The 22,087-nt window shown below is 32.1% G+C and overlaps 1 protein-coding gene across 1 annotated transcript in view; it reads right to left on the bottom strand.

Moving 5' to 3' along the window:
• HERC2 (HECT and RLD domain containing E3 ubiquitin protein ligase 2) overlaps window positions 1-22,087 on the bottom strand; it is a 227,008-nt gene that overhangs the window by 8,332 nt on the left and 196,589 nt on the right. Inside the window, 5 exon segments of the mRNA XM_074300310.1 lie at window positions 6,780-6,863; window positions 15,420-15,617; window positions 19,134-19,321; window positions 20,587-20,726; window positions 20,880-20,971. Coding sequence (XP_074156411.1) covers window positions 6,780-6,863; window positions 15,420-15,617; window positions 19,134-19,321; window positions 20,587-20,726; window positions 20,880-20,971 — 702 coding nt within the window.

The raw sequence follows: 22,087 nt of genomic DNA, 5'->3' as shown, positions 1-22,087 counted from the left end.
TTGTTTTGTTTTTTTATTTGGGGGACTGGAGTCCATTAACCAAAAGAACAAACAGATATAAGATACACTGTGTGAGGACAGAGGCAAATTTGATTAGAAATAGTCTGCCTATTCCTATATTCATTAATGGAGAAATTATTCCACATTTCTAGCCAATCTCTCATCTTACTGTTTCTGATTACAGAGTATTTCCTGCACCTATAATTTCAAAATCATATCTACTGCCCAAACTAGGTTCTGGTCATCTCACTTATATTCAAATTCTCTGAATGTCTGACATCTAATACTAGTTTGTAAGGGCCCTTTAAATGGGCGGACACAGTACATCGGGAGATTGAGGCCCAGAAGTAATTTCTGTGGATATTAGGACTGCCTTGTAGGTAGGATCTTGGCCACGATGAGATAGCTTCATAATGGGTGACTCTCTCGCAGATTGGCTGTGTGTGTGACCTCACAGGCCCTTTATAAGCCCACTGCAGGCAGCAGTCTTTCTCTTTAACCTGGCGCTCTTCACCCTGGCTTCCTAGCCTGAGTGGCCAAGCCAAGATGAGTAGCCAAAAGAGGTAAAGATTTTGGTAGTGAACACATGGGTCTTCTGACCAGGTGTTCACTCGGGAACCAACAAGTCAGGGCATCAGTCAGGGCATTATGTGAGTAGGTATAATAAAGGCTTTTAAAATTACGTGGCTGTTCTTGAGTGTGCTACCAGTTATTAAACTATAGATTCAAGAGATTGTGGTCAGAGACCTTTGAAGGCCTCAGAGGAGGCGAGCCAGGTAGAGTTGACACTGCAAAGGACAGTGGTCAAAGGTACTCTGTTGGGCCGAGGTTAGACTAGTAATTGTAACTGCCAGGAGGGCACTTTACACTAGTTTCCTTCCATTAATTCTCTTGTGCTAAAGTTGGTTTTGTTGTCCATTATTGTGACCATACTGACCTGCAAATAAAATTTGAACTATTCACCCTTTGATCTGAAACTGCTTAATAGGACTCCCTGTTCCATTAGATTGCCTATTTTTCACTTCTACAACCTAGCACTTTCGATCACTTCAGACACAAAAGACAAAACACCCTTAAATTTATTCATTGCATGTTTCTTCTAAATTATACCAAATGCTTACAATATTATTTCCTTGACAAATATGCCAGTCAGGTCTCTTCTATCACTTATTTGGCTCCAGGAAACAACCTAGACTTGTCCTTTGTAGACATGAAAACTATTGTGGCTACTGGATTTGTTTTTTACTGTAAAAATCATTTATTCTTGAAAGGGATAGTTTAATACCTTTCCCATCTTCTTTTATATTGTTAATTCAATGTTTTCATTCTGATTGAAAAAAAATTCTATCTTATCACACTGCTTTATGACAACTGAATTTTATATAGGTAATGAAGGTTTTCCAAAGTGTTTTAAATATATTACCTCATCTGACTGTTACAACAATCTTATGTGGCAGGCAGATTCAGAGACTTAGAAATAATGGCCCGGGAAATATCATCTTCATTTTACAAATGAGGAAACGGAAAAAAGGTTAAAAATCTTGCCCAAAGTCATAAAGCTAACATAAGAAGAGACAGGGATTGGTCTCAAACCAAGGTCTTCCAGTTTCAAGTCTAGTAGTCTCCCCTTCTACCACTTACTGCTATCTTACTTTATAATGCTCTAGTTGACAAATGTTATCTTTTTTTACCACTGGTACACGGTTCTTAATAAACTTTACTTGCTAATATGTCCTGCATCCAGAGACAGAAAGAATACACATACACACAAAGCAGTGTTTCATTCATCTGGTGGCACAAGCAGAGTACGAAAAAGGTCCCTCAAATTTTCCAGACAACAGAAGCTCTGAAACATCAAATATGTTGTGAGAATTTTAATAAAATTCTTTCTGTACTAAAATAATCTATTTCTACCTTAATAGAGAACAATGTCTAGGACTTATTCTTCCCTTAATGCTTCAGGGTCATCATTCTGCATATTAATTATTACACAGCAGTATGATATAGTGTTGTTCTCAGCAGTTTGCTCCATACTACACATCCCTGACATGCTGCCTATACCTTTTAGAACTGTATCTGCTTTTCAGTTTTTGTATATCCCTTTATTGTCAATCTGTCATCTGATATTTATTATAATTAACATCCCATATCTTTATATCTCTACTCTGAGCCCCAATCAAATATTGGATGAGTTGAACTAAATATAAATAGCAAGAGTGAAGATGTGCATTGTAATCTCATGAGGGTTTTTAGTTCATGAACTTCATTCATGCACCAATTCTATTTATTCAAGTACCTTTTTTGCTCACTCTCTTGCACTGAAGAAAGTGAAAATTATCCGAAGTCTTATTTTCTTATCCTGTGGCAATGGAGGTCTTTTAAGCACTAAAGAGATTATAAACTATTTTTCTTTTAAATGTTCATTTCTTGAGTTCTTTAAATTTAATAAGATTCTGTCTGCTAACATGCATTAAAGTAATCAGCTCCAAAAATGTAATTAAATCAGTTACTATAAACGTACCAAATCTAATGAATAGCAGATTTACAAATTTACTATGAGTGATTTCCAATGCTTGGTAATAGTATCATCTCTTTTTCATGTCTCTTTTCTGCTCAGTTTCTGAGAGTTAAAACACATTCCAATAATACTGATCTATTTTATACATCAAAGAGCCCATAAAACAGTGTCTATGAGCAATAACCAAAAACAACACTCCCAAAACACTCCAGTAACCAACTTTCTGGTGATGAGCTGGTCAAACAGCTAGATTATTCCTCTGAAGGAGAGACACTTGTTCAACCACCAGAATGACACTTAAAACTTTTCTATAATACTGGGCACAATTATAGAGATTGTGCCTTTGTTATTAACTTCAAAAACTGAAGGAATTAAAGCAAACTTTATCAAAATTCAATAACGTACTAGTGCTTTAGAAATCAGTCCTAATATGGAAAATTCAAAAATAGAAGCTAGACTATATATTTTATTAAGACAAATAATTACACAAGGATTAAAAAAATAGTTTTATATCTAAGACCAACTCTCAAATTCTGAAATTAGGCAAATTTTTCAGCTTTCAGAAGGAAAAAAATGGAAGGAGAAATATTCTAACCCATTAGTGCTTCCCAATTTAAAGTTAAAGGCTGTCACTGAGGGTTTTTAGAAAAGATTCTTGAGGAGAATTTAAAGAAGGTGAGCACATTCAGGCAAAGCACTTCCTGGGGAGTGAATAGAAGTCCTCATAAACAAATAATCCCTTCCCTGTACTCACGCATCCACAAGGGAGCAGAGTCCAAAAGTCAAGCTGGAATAGATATTTTTTGTAGCCTAAGAATCAAACTTCCACTGATATTCATACTAAAGGCATTGCCAATCCAATATTCTTTTTTCCCCAAGTTATTACAGGAAAATGAAAATGCACAAAAGAAATACAGATTTATGTATCACTATAATGGACAAGAATGAAAATTGCTATATGTTACAATAACCTAGTACCTACAACTTGTTCAACTGTTTGTAATACTACTGCAATTAAAAGACAGCATAATTAAGGACAATAAAAAAGGAACCTGTTATGTGCTACTATCTTAGCAATGCCAATTCACTATAGTTAACTTTGGTCCACTCTGTGCCTTAATTTTCTTTTATGCTTGAGTTATCTTTTCATATTGTAGATGAAACAAATTTTAAAGTCACTAGAAAATTAAGTGGTTTGCTTTTTTTTGTTTGTTTTGTTTTTTTGCTGAGGCAATTGGGGTTAAGGGACTTGCCCAGTGTCACACAGCTAGGAAGTATTAAGTGTCTGAGACCACATTTGAACTCAGGTCCTCCTGACTTCAGGGCTGATGCTCTATCCACTGCGCCACCTGACTGCCCCAAGTGTATTTCTTTTAGGCAATAAAATATTTCTAAAAAGTTACCTTGAACTTTGGTAAACCAAATCAATATTACAACTTCTAAAAGAACTCCACTGATAAATTACCTTTTTATAATCCCTTGACATAATGCTTTGGACCTTAAACTCCCTTCAATTTTTCCCCTCTGAAAGCTAAAAAATTTGTCTAATTTCAAATTAGGGTTGATCTAGTTCCAAAAGTATTGATTTCTGTAAAACTAATTTTTGATATAATATTAACCTAGATTTTCACAGGCCATAAAATCTTAGTCAGCCTAAAAAGTTATCATCTTATTGTAACTGAATTTTTTTAATTAACCATAAAACTTTGCTTTTGTCTATGTTGAAAATCTTCTAAAAACTTTTTTAAAAACCCTCAGTTAAGCAGTTTATTAAACTTAAACTACTTTTAAAAGTTTATGATTTATCAAAGTGTTTGATTTTATTTTATGAGTTTTCATTATATATAATTAAGTTACTTATTTTCTAAACATAATTTTGTAATAATAATAAATAATATAAAAATAATAAACATAATAATGTTTTGATAAAGCCTCAAGCTTTCTTTTTGAAGAAGACACTAATATAGATTTATTATTCTTCCACTTCTTCCATTAAAAACCTATTCCAAGGAGCCTCACAGAACATAAAAGTGAACATGAATGTGAAGATTTCTTTGTTTTATATAGCCATAATTTGTTATTTTAAAATTCATTCCAAAGGTAAAATCTGATTTTGGAAATTAAGAATTTTTCAATAAATTTTATTAATGTCTTTTTTTTAAACATGACCTAAATTACTAGTTGTATTTCTCACCTTCACCTTTCTCAAAGAGCCACTACTTTGTATGACAAATAATTTTAAAAATAAAAAACAAAAAAGAAAAAAAAATCTTCAAAGTGTATCAATACAGGAAAAAAAAATCTGACAACATGTGATGGGGAATATCAATACATAAAGATTATTGACTAATAAGAACAAGCTGTTAACAAGATCTTATACCAAAATGGAAAGAATTATAGTTCTAATGATGGCTCCTCACAAGAAGGATTAATCACATGGTAAGTTTTATAACCAAAGCAAACCAAGAAGCCATTTACTAAGGCACAATGAGTATATGCTATCTTAAAGAGGTGTATCTCACAGTTAATTGTGGATCACTGATATGTTCTTACTTGTGGCTCTGAGGAAAAAAAAAAAAAGAAAAGGACATAGGAGAAAGGGGAAATTCTAATAACTGAGGGTTGTTCTAAAGATTGTGTTCAGATCAGGGTAAAAATCAAATATTAATAATAAATGCCCTTTGAAATAAGTTTATATAGCAGCCACTAGAGTTCTGTTTTCTAAACTTTAGTGTTATGGTTACAAAGCCTATATCAAAATAATATATAAAAAGGCCATTTTATTAAGTTAACTGAAAAAATGCATAAATAATGTAGAGCAAGTATTTATGGAAATAACCTCCCTGGCCTCTGGCATAACATTAAATATTCCAACGTCAGGGTAACAGGAAAAGAGCCACCCATGACTACTTCCATCAATGTGGTAATGTTTATTGAACAAAGTACAAAGACAGTTTAATAAACTTTATTCAAAATGACCCCATTATAATTGTAGAAAGACTTCTGTTCATGTAATCAACAGCAGGGTAAAAACCATGTGTTAATACAAGTTATATAAACAAAGGATTTTTTTCTTCATATTATCTGTTTCCTTTTCAAGAATTTACTAGATATAGAAAGATCTCTGAAGAGTGGGCTAATTTCATTTGTGCATTCAAATGACAATTAACTTCTTTTTTTTTGGCTGAGGCAATTGGGGTTAAGTGACTTGCCCAGGGTCACACAGCTAGGATGTATAAGTGTCTGAGGCCACATTTGAATTAAGGTCCTCCTGATTTCAGGGCTGGTGCTTTAACCACCTTGTACTACCTAGCTGCCCCAACAATTAACTTTTAAAGCAACCTACCCTTAGAAATAAGAGTGTTGAGCTTGGGAGTTAGGAAAACTTTGTTTCAAAATGCCATCTCTGACAGTTACTAGTAGAATGTAATGCTAACCAAAGCACTAAATCTCTATGTGCTTCAGGTAACTTTCTAAGACTTAGAAATCAAACACAATTATAATTTGTCTTGGTAGAAGGAAGATCTATATTCAAGAGTGTAAAGGGCTGAAACTCTGAAAAAGATATACTTGAATCAGACAGTTGAGCACTTAAAGCTAATTACCTATTCCATGTGAGACAATGGCTCTATTAGCATATGTTTTGGATAAATGGCTCTTCTCACCATTTGGTGTTTACTCAATGTTTGGTCTTAAGATAATCATAAGCTAGGATTAGAGGGTGGGGTGAGACAAGCCAGAGTCAGTGTGCTTCAGGAGGAGGAAAGAAGTTGGTAACTTTAGACTCCAGGATCCAAGAGCCTCCTGGCAGTTTGTCTGTCACCTTCACTTCTCCCCCAGAAAACCAAGGACTTTAATTTATCCTGACTCTGGCTGATCCTGAGGCCCCCAGGGAGCTAGTCTGGACTTAACACAGGAGAGTATCAAAAACGAAGAAAATCACAGAAAACCTCATATTTGTAATAATCATCAATACATAAACAATAATTTACCTTTCCCTCCCCCAACATTAGAATCTTCTAAGCATACTTAATATCATTATCAGTTCAATGTTAGAAATAAGATATAGGTAGGGAAATAAAGTGCCAGAAACCAAACATATCCAGTATTGGGATTCCTTTTTCCCAAGGGATTAATAAAAGTGCCTAGAAAAGACATGTTTCCAATATTATCTTTTCTGAATGACAAATAATTCATCATTTGCAAAACATTACCAAAAGTTCTGAATTCTGTTACACTAAAAAGCACACATTTCTTTTACCTGTATTCTGTTTAATTCGACTACAGGACCATGTTGACGATCTCTCACCATAGTTGCTTGTACAACTTTTCGGAAAGCTGCTTCCTAAAAAACAGGTCAAAATAGACAAATTTAGGATAATATGGAAAGTATTTTTAATGATGTAACACAGGAAACTATAGAGAAGTCACTTTTATATTCATTTAAAAATTTTATCAATGTTTAAATGTTATAAAAATTTTATTCTGTTAAGTTCAGATATTAGATTTTCTCTTTTTAATGTAGTTTAAATAAGAAATAAGATGAACTTTCAGAGTAGCTCTCTTAATTATTAATACTATATATGGACACAAAACGAGGCAGGCATTAAAAGGAAGAAGAAATTTATATCACATGAGTAAAAACATTGTGAAATTCCCTTCTGAATTGAGAAAGGACAAAAGAGGTTTGTGTGTGTGTGTGTTATATGTAGGCTCTTTAGGCTTTGACTTGTAGAACAAAAAAAGATGTAAAATCCATTGGTATTCAGAGAGCTGAATGAAAGAACTGATGAATTAATCAAAAGTTTTTCTGGGACTAGAATAATTTGGCAAGAATTTATTAAGTATCTATTATGTTCCAAATACTGTTTTCGGCCCTGGGCATATAAAAAACTAAATAGTTTCTATTCTCAAGGAGTTTACATTCCAAAGGTGGGACACATACATATTTAAGTATATACAAAATAAAAAAAATACATATATTTATGTATTTATACATAAACACATAAAAATAAACATAAATACAAATAAATAGTAGGTAATTAAATATTAGGTAATATGGGGGGTGGGGAAAAGAGAAGCATCAGCAGTTGGGGTAGGAAGATCAGGAAAAGTTTGATGGAGGTAATATGGCTTGAGCTAGAATGCAGGAGAGAAAAGATAGGAATAAATATCTATCTTCCAAATATGGAGGATAACCAATGCAAAAACACAAAGATAGGAGGTAAGTTTCCTGTCTAGAAACAGGGAAGGACAGTTTCACTGGACTATAGTGTGGGAAGGGGTATAACATTCACGTTGGACCCAGGTTGTGAAGAGCATTATAAACCAAAGAGGAATTTATATTTATCCTATAAGTACATGTGGCATCAAAGGAAGAAAAGTGATTTTAAAAATAAAGGCCTGGAGAAACGTAAGTGTTCATAGAAGTGAACATAGAATTCCCAAAGGCATTCTTCTAGTCTCCTTTTCTCCCCCAGATCTATTCTGTGCCTACTTTATTGTTCATCAACAGCACTTGTCCAAGATACAGACACCAATGGATTAGCTCATTAAGTTTTCCATCCAAGTGCATATCTAAACAATAAGCAAAATTATCTATCTACTTTTATCTACAAATTTCCTATGAAGATTTAGACCAAATCATTTAATACAATTATACATATCATAAAGGCTGCACTGCAATGTTCTAGGATTGAGGCAATTTAAGAAAATGTCATCTACATGTAGAAGCAACTGGGACCAGTCATTCACTCAACTAGTATTATTAAACGCTTACTACCTGCCAGACACTGTGCTAAGTGCTACAGCACACCAGCTATTGGGAATTCCTCTTCCATCTGTATTACATAGATATTTTTCATGACATTAGCTAACACATTTGGCAAGTACCCATCTTGATTGTTTTATTAATAATGATAGAATCAAAAAAATTTCATTATTGTTCCATCTTCAAGAACTCAGGATTTTTGTATATACATGAAAACAATTTGAAAGAGAGACTTTAAAACATTATTTTGTTCTTTATTAAAAAAAACTTTTTATATTCAACAAACTATAAGTAAAGTCTTATATTCTTTAGATATCTTTTTTGGTAAGATGGATTATTCTGTGTAAATCTCTCTTAAAAGCCTACTTATTCTCTAAATATACCTTTGGCCCAAGAATGGCACAAGCACATGCCTGTAACACTTGCTATCAAGGAAACTAGGACTGGTGAATTGATTAAGCTGAAACTGGTGAATTGATTGAACTTAGGAGTTTTAAATTTCATTGGGTTAATGTGATGAGGCATTTGTATTGTTTGGTACCAATATGGTAAGCCTCTGAGGGCTACCAGAATTACCTATATATGTGAACTGGTCCAGGTCCGAAACAGTATAGATTGAAGCTTCCATGTGACCTGATCATTGTGGAATTGAGCCAATGAGGGACCACTGTACCCTATCTTTTTAGTTTTAAAGATATCTTTGATACATAGGTAGATTATTCTTTAAAAAAAAATTTTTTTTTCAGAGATTGGAAAGCATAGATGAGAACTGGTAGATACTGATAATCTCTCAGCAACCTTTAGATTTGTGACTTTTACCCAAACATCTAAAATCTATTCTCCTGTTTTTTCAGATATCTTTGGAATCAATCTCTCAAAGTCTTCAAAATTATATTACCTACGATATCTACAATTACCTTTTGTCATAGGTTCTTAACAAGCAGATACTTATTGTTTGTTTGAATTATCTTTGTTTTCTTGAGCATTATTTCTACTTTCCTCATGTAGTACACCTGAGAAATGTCATGTTAAATGTGATGATTTCACTGTTGTTAAGAGTTGTAGAAGTTTGTTTTTAAAAGTTTAGTACTTCTTTTCCATTTTTTATTCTATTGTCCTCATTTTTGTTTGAACTTCAAATGTTTTGAGGATATTATAACTTTATAAAAGTTATTACTCTCAAGAAACCAAAATTCAAAGAGATAAAGTAAATTGTCCACTATCACACAGCCAATGAGTACCAGAGATAGGATTTCTAACCTTTGTTTCCCTTATAATTTTAGCAGTCTTTCTGCTGTGGCCACGTTGCACTGATAATCAATACATTTGTCAAATAGAAACGTGAAGCTCAGTAGAATCTGAAATAATTTACATGTAAGTTAGCTTCTGAAAATAACAATAATCACAACACTCTCTGCAAATCTTAAAGTAGGTCAACTAGTCTTTTACTTTCTGTGATTATTTTTGAACACAAACCTTCTCAGAATGATACCATGCTAAAACTTATTAATTTTCTGTATTTAAAAATACAATTTTCTGTACTTAAAAATACAATTTCATTATTTACAAATTGGGGATGAGGGGAAGGAATGGTCTTATTTTCTTTCTAATAACCTGTGTTACCCACAATCCTAAATAAATCAGATCCTTCTACACATTTAAATTTTTATGTTGCCCACTATCCCCATTACTATTCAATATAGTACTAGAAACGCTAGCCTCAGCAATAAGAGCCAAGAAAGAAATTCAAGGAATTAAGAGAAGAAAATAAGGAAATCAAACTATCACTCTTTGCAGATGACATGATGGTATACTTAAAGAACCCCAAAGACTCTGCTAAAAAGCTATTAGAAATAATTCAGAACTTTAGCAAAATTGCAGGACACAAAATAAATCCACATAAATCCTCAGCATTTTTTTATATTACCAACACAATCCAAGAGCAAGAGATACAAAGAGAAATTCCATTCAAAATAACTGTCAATAGTATAAAATATTTGGGAATATATCTACCAAAGTAAAGTCAGGAATTATATGAGCAAAATTACGAATCACTTGCCACAAAAATAAAGTCAGATTTAAATAACTGGACAGACATTGAGTGCTCTTGGATAGGCCGAGCGAATATAATTAAGATGACAATACTCCCTAAACTAATCTATTTATTTAGTGCTATATCAATCAGACTCCCAAGAAACTATTTTAATGACCTAGAAAAAATAACAATAGAATTCATATGGAACAACAAAAGATCGAGAATTTCAAGGGAAGTAATGAAAAAAAAAATTAAATGAAGGTGGTCTAGCTGTACTTGATCTAGAACTGTATTATAAAGCAACAATCACCAAAACCATTTGGTATTGGCTAAGAAATAGACTAGTTGATCAGTGGCATAGGTTAGGTTCACAGGGCAAGATAGTGAATAAAAATAGCAATCTAGTGTTTGACAAACCCAAAGATCCCAAATTTTGGGATAAGAATTCATTATTTGATAAAAACTGCTGGAAAAACTGGAAATTAGTATGGCAGAAACTAGGCATGGACCCACATTTAACATCACATACTAAGATAAGATCAAAATGGGTCCAAGATTTAGGCATAAAGAACGAGATCATAAATAAATTAGAGCAACATAGGATGGTTTACCTCTCAGACTTGTGGAAGAGGAAGGAATTTGTGTCCAAAGGAGAACTAGAGATTATTACGGATTACAAAATAGAAAATTTAGATTACATCAAATTAAAAAGGTTTTGCACAAACAAAACTAATGCAAACAAGATTAGAAGGGAAGTAACAAATTGGGAAAACATTTTTACAGGTAAAGGTTCTGATAAAGGTCTCATCTCCAAAATATACAGAGAATTGACTTTAATTTATAAGAAATCAAGCCATTCTCCAATTGATAAATGGTCAAAGGATATAAACAGACAATTTTCAGATGACAAAATTAAAACTATTTCTACTCATATGAAAGAGTGTTCCAAATCACTATTGATCAGAGAAATACAAATTAAGACAACTCTGAGATACCACTACACATATGTCAGATTGGCTAAGATGACAGGAACAAATAACGATGAATGTTGGAGGGGATGTGGGAAAACTGGGACACTGGTGCATTGTTGGTGGAGTTGTGAAAGAATCCAACCATTCTGGAGAGCAATCTGGAATTATGCCCCCAAAAGACCCAGCAGTGCTACCACTGGGCTTATATCCCAAGGAAATACTAAAGAAGGGAAAGGGACCTGTATGTGCCAAAATGTTTGTGGCAGCCCTTTTTGTAGTGGTTAGAAACTGGAAAATGAATGGATATCCATCAATTGGAGAATGGTTGGGTAAATTATGGTATATGAATGTTATGGAATATTATTGTTCTGTAAGAAATGACCAACAGGAGGAATGCAGAGAGGCTTGGAGAGACTTACATCAACTGATGCTGAGTGAAACGAGCAGAACTAGGAGATCATTGTACACTTCAACAATGATACTGTATGAGGATGTATTCTGATGGAAGTGGATATTTTCAACATAGAGAAGAGCTAATCCAATTCCAATTGATCAATGATGGACAGAATCAGCTACACCCAGAAAAGAAACACTGGGAAATGAGTGTAAACTGTGAGCATTTTTGTTTGTTTGTTTTTCTTCCCAGATTATTTTTACCTTCTGAATACAATTCTTCCTTTGCAACAACAACAACAAAATTCGGTTCTGCACATATATATTGTACCTAGGATAGAGTATAAGATATTTAATATGTATGGGAATGCCTGCCATCGAGGGGAGGGGGGGAGGGAAGGAGGGAGAAAATTCGGGACAGAAGGGAGTACAAGGGATAATGTAAAAAAAAAAAAAATTACCTTTGCATATGTACTGTCAAAAAAAAGTTATAATTATAAAATTAATAAAAAAAAGTTAAAAAAATTAATTTTCATTTACTATCCTTGGAAATATATATGTATGTATGTATATATATATATATATGTATATATATGCATATATATATATGTATATATAATATTTCTTATTTCCTAAAGAAGTATCCCTCAAGAGATATGTAGTCAAATGATATAAATTTTCAAAAGAAGAAATAAAGATTAGCAATGATTATATGAAAGAACATTCCAAATCACTATTAATGGAAATTAAAATTTAACCATTTCTGAAGTTTTACCGAAAAGATGTAAAATTAGCAAAAATGGCAAAAGACAAATACATTACAGAAGGCATAATAATGTACTATCAATACAGCTGAAAAATGGCCCAGATATTCTGATGTATTATAGCACATAAAAATATGAAAATATGCCCCCAGAGTCCATCAAAAGTACACATGCTTTGACCCAATGATACCAGAACTAGGAACATATTCCAAGAAGTCAATGGGAAGGTCCCATACATACAAAAAATTTTACAGAAGTACTTTTTTGTTAAAGCAAAGAACTGGAAAGAAAATAGCTACTGATGGAGAACGGCTAAACAAATCATGGCTTAAAAAATGTAATGTAATATTTCTACACTATAAAAATTATAAATATCAAAAATTGAGGAAGTAGAAAGCATCTTTTTACAAGCTGATACACAAGGAGAAACAGCAGAATATGTATATGATAGCCACAATAATATAAACGAAAATAGCATTGAAAAAGTTTAGAACTCTAGCCAAGGCCATGACTGATCATGACCTCAGAAGACTAAAGATTAAACAGTCCCCCTGCCTCTCTGCAGATGGGACACACAAGGGATGGCATAAAGTGAAACATGTCAGATACAGTCAGTATGCTGGTGTGTCTTTTTGTTTCACTATATAGTACTTTATGGTTTGCAAAACACCCATTTTAATCTCACAACAATCCTTCAAGATAGGGGCTATTATTACTTCCATTTTATAGATAAAAATACTGAGACTGAGAGAAGTTAACTGACTTGTCCAGAATCACACAGTTATTACCATCTCAAGTAGGATTTGAATTCAGGTCTTTCTGACTCCAAATTCAACACTATCTTCTACACTACCCAACTGACAAACAAGAGAATGTTCTATAGGAGAGTAGGAGAAAGGAATAAGTGAGAAGTGACAGTGTTTTGTTCCCCCCCCCCCCCCAATTTCAATAAAACAGAAGAGGAAAAGTTAGGGGAAAAAAAATAGCTTCCTCAAATCTCTTCTCTCAAATCAACTGTTTACTATTCATCTGCTGGATACAGGTTTTTTATATCTTTCCTGCTGCTAATCTTTTTGCTTATTTCACTGTTGATAAGCATTTCTATTTCAGATGGCATAAAAAGAAAGTAGAGCAACTTTAAATCAATTAACTCTGTTATTTGTAAGTAAGAGAAATTTAAATTATTAAAAATAAAAATTTTAGATCACTACAGATTTTCCATTGTCCATGTTTCTCTGTGGTCTTAGTAATATGATATGATATGTAAAATTAATGAGTTTTTTAGCCCTCAACATTGTAGCTGCCCTGAAATCTGTGACCATTGCACAAATATCACAATTCTAAATAAATATGATTTTTTCCAGAAAACTTCCATGTTATTCTAACGTCACTCTTAATGCCAATACTAATAATCAGGAAGGAATCCTATTCTATAACAAGCAGAAAAAATTCATAAAATCCTAATTAAGTCACTAACAGTACTTCTACCAAATTGCCAAATATCCTTTCTAATTTATACAGACCTTAGTGCTTGTTTACTAATTATTGTATTCATAGGATCATATATTGAGAGCTAGAAGTTACCTCAGAGACAATTTTGTCCAACCCTCTGCTTTTTCAGAAGAAAAAGAGGCAAGGGAAAGTTAAGTGCTTTGTGCAAGGTTATTATATATTAAGTCTTTGGCATGGAATTTGCCTCCAGGACATAAGACTTTATTTATCTCTCCTGAGAGGTAAATATTTCTGGAAAACAAGAACAGTATCTTGTAAAAGACTCATCTTTTAATAAAACACATTCAGCATCCAACCCATAGGATAATGAGTTGCACATGACAGATGCATAATAAACATTTCTCAAAGTTATCAAAGATGATTGGCTCATAAAATATGAAAAGGGGAATGAGAAAATCACTTACTGCAATGCTCAATTGTACAGGATAAATTAAAACGACTTACCCGAGCTTTCAAAAACCTAAGCAAGAGAACAGTATAGACTCACAGGGGTTCTCAAACTACAGCCCACGGGCCACATGCAGCCTGCTGAGGACGTTTACATGGCCCGCTGGGTTATGGCAAATGGGCTGAGGGGCGGAGACAGAGTATGATTTTTTTTGTTTTTACTATAGTCCAGCCCTCCAACACTCTGAGGGACAATGAACTGGCCCCCTATTTTAAAAGTTTGAGGACCACTAGAGAGACAGCTCTTTCTATTAGAAAACACATCATTGCCATTTTATGACAACTTCTAAGCTAATTTTAACACAACCTTCAAAGTGAAGCTCTCTCAAAAGGATAGTTTAATTTTGCTATTTATTGAACACTTCAAAAGACATCATTTTTGAAATCTTAATCTCACAGTAGCTTACTTATGTATTACTGAAATGATTTCTGGTAAGATAACATCTCAAGTCATTTACTACTTGCCTTATATAATTCAAAGAGAAATCAATATCATATATCCATATAAATTATAACTAGATTTTATAAAATTATGGAACCCATTGCTGAACATTCACTGTAACTAGTTTTGTAAATTACTTTGCAACAGTCTAACAAAACACTGCTCAGCATAGTGTCTGGAAAAGAGCCTCTTCAAAAGGTTTTCATGATAATGATGATCAGTTATTATTATTATTTTGAGGAGGCAATTGGAGTTAAGTGCCTTGCCCAGGATCACACAGTTATTAAGTACCTGAGGCCAGAGTTGAATGCAAGTCCTCCTGATCTAGGACCAGTGCTCTAACCACTGAGCAATCTAGTTGCCCCACAATCAATAGTATTAAGTGATATTATAAGGAGAAATTATTTTACAGTATACAGCAGAGCACAGCAATACTATGTAGTAAATTGAACTTTTACTTCTTTTGTAGTTTTCATGTATTTCAGTTTACATTTTTAAAAATAATATTCAAGTTTAAGCAAATAAAAGTGTCATTTAAAACACAATAGCAAAGATTCTTATAAGTACCTTTCCCTGAGATATCAGAATTCCTCGTAATGTATCAAATCCCACTGAAGGTCCTTGGCCAGTTTCATCAAGACGCCCCTCAAGGTCAAACATGGGAATGCATGGACAAAAGAGTTCTGAGATATGATGTAATAACAAAAGTCTGTTTCGTAAAGGTATTATGAGAAATTCCTGTAAATGGTTGTATTCCATAGGAACCTAGGAAGGGGGAAAATTGAAGAATCAGATATGCTCAGATATTAAATAGAAATATTCAGAAAATTATATAGAATTCCATCCTCCACTAAGTCATCAAAATGATTTTCTTATAAAGTGAAAGACTGACTATGTCACCTTATCAAACACTTGCTCCTGTCATCTAATGAATTCCAGTGACTCCTCATTCCCTGAAGAATCAAATGTAAACCTTTTTTTGACTTTCAAAACCCTTCATATTCTGTCCCCTCCTTTTTATCTTAATTTTGCCCCAGTTGAAAGAGTTCTGGATGGTTTTCATCAATAATTTCTAAACTATGATATTCTGGCCTTTTTGTAAGGTCACAATTTTCAAATATCTTGAAAATTCTTAATTACCTCTCCCTTACTTGATTGCCAAGCCGGTTGATACAAAGCTTAGTTTTTTTGGTTTGTTTTCCTCCGATTTTTTTAGTTTTACTATTTCTTCTTGTCTCATGAGTCAAATTTTTTGTTTAATTAATTTTAATTTTTAGAGCATTCAATTCTTGGGTGAGATTTTCCATATATGAAATCAACTGTTGGTTTTAAGTTGATGTAACTTTAATTAAATTAAGGAAAGGTTTTAGTCAAAAGCCTTTTGTTCATTAATTGATATATCTTAATTGTTTTGTTATTGATTCTTCTTAATGAACAAATCATAAATTCCTTGTATAAATCTAACTTGGTCATTATACATAGTCATTTTAATACATTGCTATATATCCTTTATTAATACTTACTAAATTTCTGTATTTATACTCATGGGAGGTATTAGGTTGCAATTTTCTTACTGGATTATCAAAAAAAGCAAGAATACATTTGCTTAATGGAAGAAATCTGGTGGGATTCTTGCTTTTGCTGTATTTATAGATAATTTAAGTAATACTGAAGTTAACTCCTCTTTGAATATTTAATAGAATTCACTTTTGAATCCATCTGATTCTGGATTTTTTTCTTTGGGATTTTACTTATGACTAACTCAATTTCTTTTTCTTTTTGGAAATGAGATATTCAACTTTTCTAACTCTTATTCTATTAGATTAGTTAAAAGTTTAATACTTTTAGACATATTTACTGAACTCAATTCTCAGTTTTATTAGTTTAAGATTAGAAATCTTAATAATCTCCTTTAACCCTCTGTTACTTTGCTTTTCATTTCTAATATTAGCAATTTGATTTTCTTCTCTATCATATCACAAGTTTTATTTTTTCACTTTTTATTCAATTCCTTCCTTCCTGCCCCCCCTCCAATTTACTCTAACATTATTCATTAATTCAATGAGATTTTGTTTTTAAATTTTTTCTTCTTTGGTTTTCATAAGTTCTATGCTCGTGTTTAGTTAAGATTTTTTTTTTAAATTTAATGCTTCTCTCAAATTTTTTCTTTTTTGAATTGCATGATGATTTTATGATCCATTCCTTTTCATTTTTGTTGACAAAACTGCTTAAAGAGATACATTTTCTCCTACTGGGAGCAAATCAGAAGTTTTGTAAGTTCTTTTTTTCTTGTCATTTTTTGTGCTGAAATTATCTGTTGGTACACTTTGATTTGGTTTTTGACAAACTAATTTAGGAATTAAATTAATCTTCATTTGAACTTGTTTCTTCAAATATCCTTTTATTAATTATATTTTTTATCCTGTGGTCAACAAAAATGTTTTAAGATATTTGTTCTACATTTATAAGATTTTAAAACAATGTCATATAATCAATTCTCATAAAAGTGCACATATAGTAATCACCAAAAATACAATCAAATCTAAATTCTCTGCAATTCTATTTGGCTTCTTAACTTCTTTCTTGTTTATCTTTTTGATAGATCTGTCCAGGTCTGAAACAGATACATTGAAATCCAAAACTACAATAGTTTTACCATTTTCCCCTACAATTTATTAAGCTTTTTCTGTGTGTACTTGCATACTATCCTATTCAATGAATGTATATATGCATGCCTTTTAAAGATAATATATTTCCCTATCACTTTTAGCAATGTACATTAGTACTGCTTTGTGAAAGATCATGTTTGCTACTTTTTTTTAAAGTTTGTTTAAAACATAATTCTGCTCCAGCACTTTATTTTTACTTTGTGTGAATATTTTTCAAATGTTTCTTCTAAAGAAAAAAAATTAGATTCTGCTTTCTAATCCATTCTGTTACTCTTTCTTATTTTGGGGGTTTTCATTCTATCCATATTACACACAGATTTTATTTCCTTTCATAAGATCCTCTTGTACTTTCTTTTTGTGTTCACAATCCTCTTTACAAAAACAGGTGGTGAAAAAGTGATTAATACTCTAGCAAGATAATATTGAAGTGATTTTCATTCACTTTTTTGCTCATCCTCTTTTCACTTCAGTCTCCAATTATTGGTTCTTACATTTTTGTTCTTAATGCCTGAAATTGCCACCCTCTGAAATTAAATGTTTGTTTTGCTTATGAATATTTACTCCCTGAATCTACCTAATCTTTCAAAATCCCCTTGCCTCTGTGCTTGAGTGTATCAGTACCAAATTTTTTTATATTTCTATACCAAACTGACTGGGAGTATGCATGTTCATGTGTTTTAAAATAATGTTCAGATGATGCCCAGTCCTCTAACACTTTATTCTCCAATTTTTGTCCATTCTTTTTTTTTTTTTTTTGGAAAATAAGTCCACCCTTCTGCTTCTTTATTCTCTTAATGTATTCTTCCCCTCCTTTTATCTTCCTCCTTCCTTAAGACCATCACAACCTAACAAAACACCCTAACTCTCGGGTTGTCTTATTTAACTTTTATTTGTGATCCTTAAAAAATCCAGATTTTAAAGATTACTTTTCTTTTCTCCAATAATGATAATAATGGCTAGCATTTACACAATGCTTTAAAGAAGCTTAACAAATATTTTCTCATTTTATCCTTACAGCTCTAGAAAATAGGTGGCTTTCACCTTGTATGTGAGTCATTTGTCACATAGCTATCATCTGAAGTTGGATTTGAAGTCATGTTTTCCTCACTCTGGTACCAATATTCTATCTACTGCACCACTTAACTATAAAAATGAATATAAGCACTAAAGTGTCAGTTTGTTTTATCCAATTTTTAAAAAATTTGCCTTTGTCTTCATTCACATATTTGCATTTGAAAGTTTATATTCAACTCTCTTCTTTTGCTCAGAAATGCTTCAAAAGATCTCTATTCCATTAAAGGAATATAGGAATATATTTGTTCTTGCTTTAAGTTATTCTTGATTGAAAATTCGTTCTCTTTTCCAACTAGTGTTTTCTAAAATTTCTCTTTTCATGGAAGATGCTGTCCAATCTTCTACAATTCTAACTATGTTGAGTGTTTTAGTTCATTTCTCTCTTGAAATTACAGTATTATCATTATTATTTTAGCTATAAACTAGATTTAGCTTCAATGCAATTTTTCAATTATACAAAGCAAACTACTGCGGTCTCTTTTTTAATTTCTTGAATTCAAAATTTTACAAGTACACTGTCTACAAATGGGCTCTTTACCTGTGTTGGAAGCTTCCCAGCATTGGCAGGTTTACTCGTGGACCATGCTAAGGTATGTGCTGAACCACAAGCCACCCTATTTATCTTTTTACCCTGAAGTGCTGCCACCAACCGAGGTCTCTGGATTGCATTAGTTGTTCCGTCCCCAAGTTGCCCTTCATCGTTGTCACCCCAAGTATAAACTTCACCTAAATAAAGAATAAAAATTATTTTAAAAATAAACAGTGGTCTAAAGGAAAAGTTTACTTCAAGGGTAGTTTCTTTTAAAAGACAGAAATAAAAAGTTAAAAGCTCTAGGATTCACTTATAATTAGAACAAAGCTTTTAAAAATATGTGCCAGTGTTAGTCCTCAACTAGAACCTATCAAATACAAGAGAAAAAGTAATAATAGGAAAATCTATATTACTGGATCTTCCAGTTCTCTATAATTCTTAATGCATCTTTTACCTTCTAAAAACAGACCCTAAAAATATTATTTGTTATACAGTACAGTTATCTGGGAGGGGATTAAAGGAGACTCACTGGGAGAAATTCTAAAGATATAAAAAACAAAAGATATCAATAAAATTTATTTAAAATACTAAAAATGAGGCATGATTTATTGAGATCTTATTATGTTTCACAACATAAGTAAATATGCCATATTAGAGAAAATAATGTTGAATATCATGAGCAAAGATTAAGGATATAATTAGTAAATGTGTTCATGTTAGAATATTATTAATAGTTGTGTGAAATCCAGACTATACAAAATCTCAGTCCATAATGTTTACCTCTCTATATATGACACTACTATCTGATATCCATACATATTCTGTAGTATACTGATGCTTTATTTTTATCAAATAATAATTTAGAATCTCTCAATTAATATTTCCAGAATGGGCTTACCTAAGAATAGCTGATTTATTTATAAGAGAAAGATTTGGATGAAAAACATCAAAAGCCTAGAGTATAAAAAAGTACATTTTATTTAAAATTGGTACTATAAGATTTAGAGAAGTAACTTTAGAAATCACTAAGATCCAGAGAAAGTTAAAGTAACTAGACTAAAGGTCAAAGATTATGTGGGTAGAAAAAAACAACAGAGCTAGGTTTTGAATCCAAAACTTACAATTCCAAATTCAGCACTCTTTTAGCTACATCATGCTGAATTCAACTATCTCAAATCTATATTTCAACATATTTAATATGTATTGGACTACCTGCCAGCTAGGGGAGGGAGTGGGATGAAGAAAGGAAAATTTTGCAGCAAAAGGTTATGCAAGGGTTAGTGTTAGAAAAATTACCCATGCATATGCTTTGTAAATAAAAAGCTTCAATAAAAAAACACACATTATGAATCTTAGAATAATAACTGAAAACTCTTCTTGCCATTTGAATAAGTTCTTTAGTTAAAATTAGTTAATTTGAAACATAACATTTTGAATAAGAAATGAAGATTATTTTTACCATCTTCAGTGCAGCACACACAGTGTAATGAACCAGTAGCAATTGCTATTACTTTCTTTCCTTGCAGGCCTTGCACTTGCCGAGGCCGTCTAACATGGTCATCTGATCCATGACCCAGCCTGTGATAATCGCCTTTACCCCTGTGGACAATTGAAACTGATTATTTATCTTAACTTAGATCCTGTCATTCCCATCCCTATTCTCAGTCACAAATAATTACATGTAGACTAAATTTTAAGGTTATTTACAAGTTCACCTTTCTAAAATTATAAATCCCCTAAATCTTAACTTACCAAGTATAAACTGCTCCAGACTTGGTAAGTGCAACAGAAAATTGTGATCCACACTCTACTTTAACCACTCCAAGACCTGTGAGAGAATCAATCTAAAGAACAACAAAAAAAAATTTAATTTAGTTTCTATTGTATGTGGCTATCACCAAAATATTATAAAATTGATCACAGTATTAAAATGTTTTTTATCTAAAAACATCAATATTCTAAACCAACAACTACAAACTTTATATTTTAAGCTTTATATATTATATCATATTTCAGTTCAGGGACAACATAATTGCTTCAAAGTTTATTCCAATATTGCATATCATAACCCTTCCTGTCAAAATGGTTTGTCTATAATCCATGAAGTATTTTTTTCATCTACGTGCATATAAGGTTGAAGATGCTAAGATCTATAAGCTATACTTTCTCATCTTATTTGGTAAACAGAAAAAAGTGGTAGAGAACTTAGTATTTTCTAGAAAAATATTAAACTAAAATCATACTCTAGTTCAATTATTAAGTTATATTACATGAACAATAAAATACAATTATTTTAAAATCTTATGACATACCTAGGTTCCTTTCTGAACTTTCAAAATAAGTAATGAGATATCTTTAAAATGAGTGTAATAAAAATAGTTATATTAGCTCTTTTCATCATGGTTAAGAATTGGAAAATAGAATGGAGGCCCTTCAGTTGGGGAATGGCAGGGCAAGTTGTGGTATATGATTCTAATGGAATATTGTGCAGAAATGACAAGCAGAATGATTTCAAAAAAACCTATAAAGATTTACATGAACTGATACAAAGTGAAATGAGCAGAACACTGTACTAGGAAGAATTTTGAATGATATAGCTATTCTCAGCAATATAGTGATCCAAAACAATTCCAAAGGACTCATAATGAAAATTTGCTGTTTGCTTCCAGAGAAAGAACCAATGATGTCTGAATACAAATTGAAGTATGCTATATATATTTTGAATACAAATTGAAGCATACTATCTATCTATCTATCTATCTATCTATCTATCTATCTATATATATATATTTTAACTCTGTTTTTTGGCTCACATCTTCTTGCACAAAATGACTAATAAGGAAATTTTTTATCTTCATAATCTATATAAGATTGTTTATCTTCTCAGGGAGAGAATAATAAAGAAAGAGTAGTCTGAATTAAAAACTTTTTTTTTTGTCAAAAATTGTTTTTATCTAATT

Source organism: Sminthopsis crassicaudata, chromosome 3, assembly GCF_048593235.1.
Source record: "Sminthopsis crassicaudata isolate SCR6 chromosome 3, ASM4859323v1, whole genome shotgun sequence".
NCBI lineage: Eukaryota > Metazoa > Chordata > Mammalia > Dasyuromorphia > Dasyuridae > Sminthopsis > Sminthopsis crassicaudata.
The sequence above is the reverse complement of the archived record's forward strand: the minus strand, read 5'-3'. Positions and strand labels throughout refer to the sequence as shown.